General features: G+C 48.8%; 1 protein-coding gene across 2 annotated transcripts in view; it reads left to right on the top strand.

The window, feature by feature from the left end:
- Window positions 1-4942, top strand: part of SLC43A3 (solute carrier family 43 member 3) — a 17408-nt gene extending 12466 nt beyond the window's left edge. For both annotated transcript variants that reach the window (XM_024133372.3, XM_024133373.3), the window contains exons 11-13: window positions 2299-2485; window positions 3089-3212; window positions 3823-4942. In XM_024133372.3, coding sequence (XP_023989140.1) covers window positions 2299-2485; window positions 3089-3212; window positions 3823-3924 — 413 coding nt within the window. In that variant the 3' untranslated portion in view covers window positions 3925-4942. The remainder of the gene's footprint in view (window positions 1-2298; window positions 2486-3088; window positions 3213-3822) is intronic.
- Window positions 4943-7223: the final 2281 nt, after the last annotated feature.

The following is a 7223-nucleotide window of genomic DNA, read 5'->3' as shown; positions in this document are numbered from 1 at the left end:
AGGCTCAGCGGCCATGGCTCACGGGCCCAGCCGCTCCGCGGCATGTGGGATCTTCCCGGACCGGGGCACGAACCCGTGTCCCCCGCATCGGCAGGCGGACTCTCAAGCACTGCGCCACCAGGGAAGCCCTCAACTATGCCTTTTTATAGTTGGTTTGTTCAGATTCGGATCCATACAGGGGCCACACAATGTACTGATGTGTCTTTTAGATGTTTTTAAGTCTCTGTGTCCCCCACCCCCTTTTTTCCCTTTGTTGTTCATTTATCGAAGGAACTAGGTTGTTTGTCCTGTCAAATTTCCCACATTTTGGATTTGGCATCCTTTTCACGTCATTTAAAAGCGTTTCTTTGATTGGGTCTTTCCTGTAAACAGGCAGATTAATATTTTTATTAATATTAATATTTAATATTTTTTGGCAAGGATAATTCAGAGCTGGAGCCATGGGCTACCTACAGGCTCTCGTCATCAGGCCCTTGGTACCCGTAGTTTTGTTCTTATGATGTTAAGATTTATCAATGGGTTCAGACATTGTCAGTCTGATCTGCCCATTGTAAAAGTTCCCCATCAGCTGTAGACCTAATGATTTTAACAGCTATTGATGATCAGTGCCTAGACCCATTATTTTATTAGGGTTGCAAAAAGGAGATTTTCTATTTCTATCTTTCCTTCTGCTTTTCATAGCTAGAATTCCTCTAGAAAGAAAAACTTTCCTTTATTAACTATTTCGTTACCCTGAAATAAATGCATGGTTTTTCCTCTATTTACTAGTTTTAGAAAAATGAGTTGGTGCCTTGGAAACTTCCAGGGGTAACCTCTCATAGTTTCTCTTTTAAAATCTCATTTTAAATATATTTGACATGTTTCAATCCGTTTCTGTCACAATTCTTCTTGATGCTCAGATTATCTCATCTTTGACTATTGGCAACTTTACCAATCCAGTATCTGTGTCCTTAACAAATAGTCCCATTAGTTTTAGAGAGTGTCTTTCCCTTCTGGCACAAGGAGATATTCAGGTCCATTTCATTGGGTATGTTTCCTGGCCCAGACCCGAAACCAGTCATTTCTCCCAGTAGCCCTGGGTCCCTTTAAATGAGAAATTGTATTTAAAGACTGCAATTTGGATGCTAAAGTTTCTAATTCTTCTGGGTTGTCATTGCTTTTAGGCCTCTGAGGTAAGATATACATAATTTTTTGGATGAAAAAATACATCATGAGTATCCAGTACTGATATTTTAATTCAAATTTTACTTCCTTGATGTTTACATTTGTGTCTCCTTTCCTCTGAAAATCATGGTTCCTAAAATACTATAACATATACTATATTAAAATATATACTGTATATACATACACTGTATACTATATACACATACTATATATATATAGTATTTTAAAAATATATTTTATGCATAATTACTGGTTTAGCATCATCAATACTATTAATAATAGTATGATTGCTGCGTGCTGTTTCTCCCTTCCTCCCTCCTTTCTTTCCTTCTTTCCATTCTCATCCTGAGGATACATCCCATAAGAGCTGTCAGTCAAATTACAGTATTTTAAGAGTCACCAACTTGATATAAAGTTATGTTCATTGGTTTCATCTTGTTGGATTTTTTTGGGAATTGCTTTGCTTGTTTTCTTCCTATTATTTTATTTTAAATACATTTGCATATCAAACATTGACATTCCTAAGCCCAAACTATGAAACAAGATATAGTCAAAGAAGTTTAGTTTCCTTCTCTGTTCCCTGTCCTCCATTCCTTCCCTCGTTAGGTAATTGTTTTTGTTTTTACTTTTCTTTAAAGACAGACTCTGTATGTATGTATAGTTCTTCTTTCTTAGATAAAAGGCAGCGTATCGCACACCCTGTCCTGCAGCTTTCTTTCTGTAACTCTCTGTCCTGGGTTTGCCCCACAGCCAGGCTCCCTCCTTCTGCCTTTAACCCCTGCCTAGTTCTGTTATGTGACTGCAGCATAGTTGGTGCTGTGTTCCCCTACTGCTGCTGATTTGGTTGGTTTCCAGTCTTTTGCTATTACCCACGGTGCTACCCAGAGTATCTGGCTGTGGGTTGAGGGGCCTCCCTGTCAGGAGGTCATTGTGATAATCTATGAGTTAGTGATGCTGGCCTATAATTAGGATGAGTCGCCGGGGTTGGAAACGAGTGGATACATTTGAATGGTATTTAGGAATTGAATTATCAACATTTGTTGGTGGACTGGAGACGGGGCATGTGTGGAGAGAGGGTTCCGGATGACCCCGCTGCGGGCATCCACGCAGCCTCTGCTCTTCCCTTTGGCCCAGGTTCCTCGGCCTCGGCGGCGGCCCTGTGCTCAACAGTGCCTTCGCTGGTCCTGACGTCTCTGCTGTGCCTGGGCTTCGCCCTCTGCGCCTCCATCCCTGTCCTCCGCCTGCAGTACGCCACCTTCATCCTGCAAGTGATCAACCGCTCCTTCCTCTACGGGGGCAATGCTGCCTTCCTCACCCTCGCGTAAGTGGGCTTGGTATGTGTCACGTGACGGGGGCACCCTTGGGGCAAAGGGAGGTGTGCTGGGGGCAAAGAAATCCGGAGGTGAGGACCAGAGGTGGCCAGAGGAGGTGGAGGCTGGTGGGAGGGTTGGAGCCTTCATGTACATGACAGCTCTTCACGTCTGCTCCCCTCTGCCTCTGTTGTCTACCCTGTGAACTCCTATTCACCCTCCAAAGCCCACTTCTGTTCCAGCTCTCCCAGGGAAGAGTAGAAAGAAAGCGTCTTTCTTTCCTTGTGCCTCTCTATTCTTCCTTCCTCTGATAGTGCATGCATCATCTAGTATATAGCGGAATTATTCATGTGTCTTTTCCTTGAGACCTCCCGGGGCACAGCCTGTGTCTGGGTCCCTGCTGTTTCCCCGGGATCGAGCACGGTGCCATCTCTTTGCTCTGTCGTTTGAAAGCCTAAGCAAAGGTGAAGGAGGGGAGCTGTGTGGGTGTGGGTAGATGAAGGCAGGCTTAGGCTAGGGGAGCAGGGGGCTGACCAAGGCCCACCACAGCTGGGCCCCTACATGGAGGGAGGGTCCCCAGAGCTCACCGGAACCTCGTTTGTCTCTCTGCCCAGGTTCCCTTCAGAGCACTTTGGGAAGCTTTTTGGGCTAGTGATGGCCTTGTCGGCTGTCGTGTCTCTGCTCCAGTTCCCCATCTTCACCCTCATCAAAGGCCCCCTCCAGAATGACCCGTTCTACGTGAGTACTGTGGCGGCTTGGGGGACCCTGGCCTTAGACCAGCAAGGATGTCCAGATTGGAACAACTGTGTTGGCCCCCAGCAGGGGGCGCCCCCAACCTGGCTGGGGTGGCCTGGGTGTGGTCCCTGCAGGAGCATTTCTTCACATTGGGTACATCTTCGGTCTTGCTTCTCAAACTGGGGCCAGTGGGAGTACCCTGCCTTGTGCTGGGGGTGGGGGTGGGGTCCCTGAAGCCAAAGGGTTCACGTGGCACAGCTTCCCAGGTCGCTGAATACTCTCTAGGCCTCTGTTTTTTCGTCTGTGTAATGGGCACAGGGGCTTCCCTGGCGGTCCAGTGGTTAAGACTCTGTGCTTCCACTGCAGGGGGCGAGGGTTCAATCCCTGGTCAGGGAACTAAGATCCCACATGCCACGGGGTGCGGCCAAAGAAAAAGGCATGATATAATATTCCCCTACCCCCCACCCAGCCTGCTCCATGGGGCAGAATGGAAAATAACCAAGAGTCCATCCCAGAGGGCACCATTGGGTCTGAGTGGAAAGTAGAGGCTAAACCAGGCAGAATTCTGGTCCCTCACTAGTGGACTTCGCCTCACTGCTTCCTCCCCCTCCAGGTGAATGTGATGCTGGTGCTGGTCACTCTTCTGACGTTTGTCCACCCCTTCCTGGTGTACCGGGAGTGCAGGCAGAAAGAAAGCCCCCCTGGGGTCGCCTAGTCCAGAAGCCCTCCCTTTTCAGCCCCGAGGATGTGTCATCTTCCTTCACCTTTGAGCACGCCGTGTCCAGAAAGACTTTGCCCACCCAGGCTACTTGTATTAAGTAGCCATTATTTTTTTCTTAAAACAAAAAGACATATTTAACTGTCCACCAAGCCTTCTTATCGGCAAGACGAGCAGCAAAGTCACGTGGAAGTTCTTAGTTTCAAGGTAGGAAGCGCATGGCCCTGGCAGATACTTGGTCCCAGGTGGGGTGATGTGATGGGAGGGTGTGTCCCCTGCTTCTCCAGGCCTCTTTGTCTCTGATGCCCATGTGTGCCTGGGCCCTGTGCTGCTGGGTACGTTTCCAGGTGAAGGGCGAGGTGGTCATGGCCTCATTGCCACCTGGCATTCAGAAGTGGCGCCCAGCTCTCCGTCAGAGCCCCAGCCTCGTTAGGGAATGCGCCTGGGAAGAAAGGAGAGCAGACCGGGGGGTGTGGGGGACCCCGGGCTGAGTCCCAGCTTTGCCGCTGATGCCAAGTGACCTTGAGCAGACCCTTCTCCCCGCCGAGCATCAGTTTTCCCACCTATAGAAGGAGAGGGTCTTGGAGTTGGAGGTTCTTCCTGGAGTTCACGTTCTAGAAGGTTTTAAGAACAGTGACAAAGAGTCAGGCCACCCGAAGGGCCTTGGGAACCAGCTAGCCTGCTTGACCAAAGGATTTCTGATGAAGCCTTTTGGGGATGTTTTCCTCTTCAAGAAGGGAGATGATTATTTACTTTGGATATTATATAAAAATGTCCTCTGGGGAACAGTTTTATAATATATTCAATTAGATATTAAAGAATTGTATTTACAAAATAAAGCCTTCCTGCCTGAGGCAACAGCTGCCCCACCTCTGCAGGCTTTGGGGCTGTCGTGACGTGCGTGCATGCGTGCCTGCGTGTTCCCGTCCCAGCCCCAGCCTTGGCGAGTGGATGCAGGGGTGAGTGAAGGAATCCTGGTGTGGCAGCTGGACCCAGAGGTGGGGCAGGAGCCCTCAGACTGCGATCTGGCCACCTGGTCCTGGGCCCTGGGCTAGAGGACCCCCAGCAGTCCCTTTCCTTGCCTTCTCTTTCTGTCCACCCCACCCCTACCCCTACTGCAACGCTCCCCCCCGACCCCCCCACAAACTAGAAGCACTAGATGGAATCAGAGCGTCTGCTGTGAGTTTCAGTTCTGCCTTTCAGCAGCCAGGCAAGTCCCTTAGCCACTCTCAATCAGAACGTCCTCACCTGCATTCCTGAGGGCGATTGTGAGAATTGAAGGTAATTTCTACTGCCTAGCACGCGGTGAGAGCACTTGAGCATTTGTTCCTTTGTTTACTGATGACCGGAGAGGAGGTAGGTAGCAAAGGGAGGTAGGTGAGGGATCGGGTGGGCGAGACGGGAGAATCTGGAACACATCAGGTGTTTTATTTGTTTTATTCCTTTTAGCCAGGAGAGGACTGAGGGGGAGGGGCTGGCAGGCGGATTCATTCATTCATTCAATAAATGTTTATGGAGCTGCTGCATCAGGCATAGGACAAAGCCTAGAGTCCAGCCTGGCAATCCAGGCGGTCAGCAATGTGATACCAACCTCTCCCCTGCCCTCTTCACCTGCCACCTCCAGGGACACAGAACTCATCCCTGTGGACCCAGGTTTCTGGTTTAGGATCTGTGAGCACACCAGTTCTTCTGCACTGGGGGCTCACCCTGTCTGCCAGGGAAATCTGCCTGGTCCACTGGGGTCCTGCTCAAAATGTCATCTCCTGTAAAAACCTTTCCTTGGGCTCTGCAGCAGCTCTGAGTTCCTAGGCCTTGGTCACACCCTTCCTGGAGACTGGCCCCTGCCATGACCACCTCTCCTCCCTTCAACAGGGAGCTCCAGGAAGCAGCATCTGGGTCTCACTGGGCTCAGGGACTAGTTCCTGGTTGCCGTGCATGTGGTGCCAGTTAGGGCTTGTTGGAAGAATGATCACTGAATGAGTGGATTCTTTCTTGTTCTGGCTTCAGAACAAGAACTGGAAGGAGAGAGCATAGCACACGGGGTGGGGTGGGGCAGTATGAACTGGGAGCCAGGCCAACCCTTTTGGCATCCCAGCTCTGTCACCAGTGTGACCTTGGCTGGAACACTTCTCCTCTACATCTCAGTTAATTTATCAGTGTGATTGGAGAAATAGACCTGCCTCCCTGGACTAGATTAGAAATTAGGTCAAGTGCCTACCACATGGTAGGTATTTAACAGATCAAAGCTATCATTACAGTTGGTATATTAAATTCAAAAGGATGCCTAATACCATGGATAAATAAAATGTGGTATGTCCATACAATGGAATATTATTCGGCGATACAAAGGAATGAGGTATTGATACATGCTACCATAGGCATGAACCTTGAAAACATTATGCTAAGTGAAAGAAGCCAGTCAGAAGAGACAGAATATAGTATATGATTCCATTCAGATAGAAAATAGGCAAATCTATAGAGGCAGAAAGCAGATTAGCTATTGCATAGGGCTGCGGGGAAGATTAGTGACTGCTAACGGTAAGGGGTTTCTTTCTAGGATGATAAAAATCTTCTAAACTTGATAGTGGTGATGGTTGTACAACTCTGAATATACTAAAAACCATTGAGTTGTACACTTTAAATGGATGCATTGTGTGGTATACGGATTATATCTGAACAAAGCTGTTATTTTAAAAAAAAAGTGCCTGGATTCCTCAGGGAGAGTCAAGGATGATTTCTGGGGAAGATAAGTGTGTGAGAGAAGCGGCCCATGTATACAGCCTTCATTTCTGTCCCAAGAGCTCCCTCCTGTAACCTCTTCCTGCAATGGAATCAATCACTCTTTCAAACAAGGAAGCAAGCAACCCAGGGGTTTCACAACTTTTGATTTCACTCAGCAACAGGCTCCCAGTGCAACCCTTCTCTCTGCTACCAGCCTCAGCAGAGAGGGACTCAGGCAAATCTGCCCCTGCTGCAGGCAGTGCCGGGCGGCGTCTTCCCCGGGGCGGGGGACAGTCCACCAGGAGGAGGAGGGCACCTGCTGTTCAAAGGACAGCGACAGCGTGAATCAGAAACTTTGTGTGACCATCTCCTTTAATCAGCCTCAATTTACAGATGAGCAAAGTTAGGCTCTGCGGGGCAAGTTACATCCGAGATCATCCAACTATGGCATTGTGGAGCTGGTATTTAAACCCACGTCTGTCTGACTCCTAAGGTCACCTTCACATCCATTTTAGACATTGCCTTTTCCCTTTTTTGTGTTTGGCCGCGCCGTGTGGACCCTCGGCCGTGAAAGC

Source organism: Physeter macrocephalus, unplaced genomic scaffold (assembly GCF_002837175.3).
Source record: "Physeter macrocephalus isolate SW-GA unplaced genomic scaffold, ASM283717v5 random_12, whole genome shotgun sequence".
NCBI lineage: Eukaryota > Metazoa > Chordata > Mammalia > Artiodactyla > Physeteridae > Physeter > Physeter macrocephalus.
The sequence above is the reverse complement of the archived record's forward strand: the minus strand, read 5'-3'. Positions and strand labels throughout refer to the sequence as shown.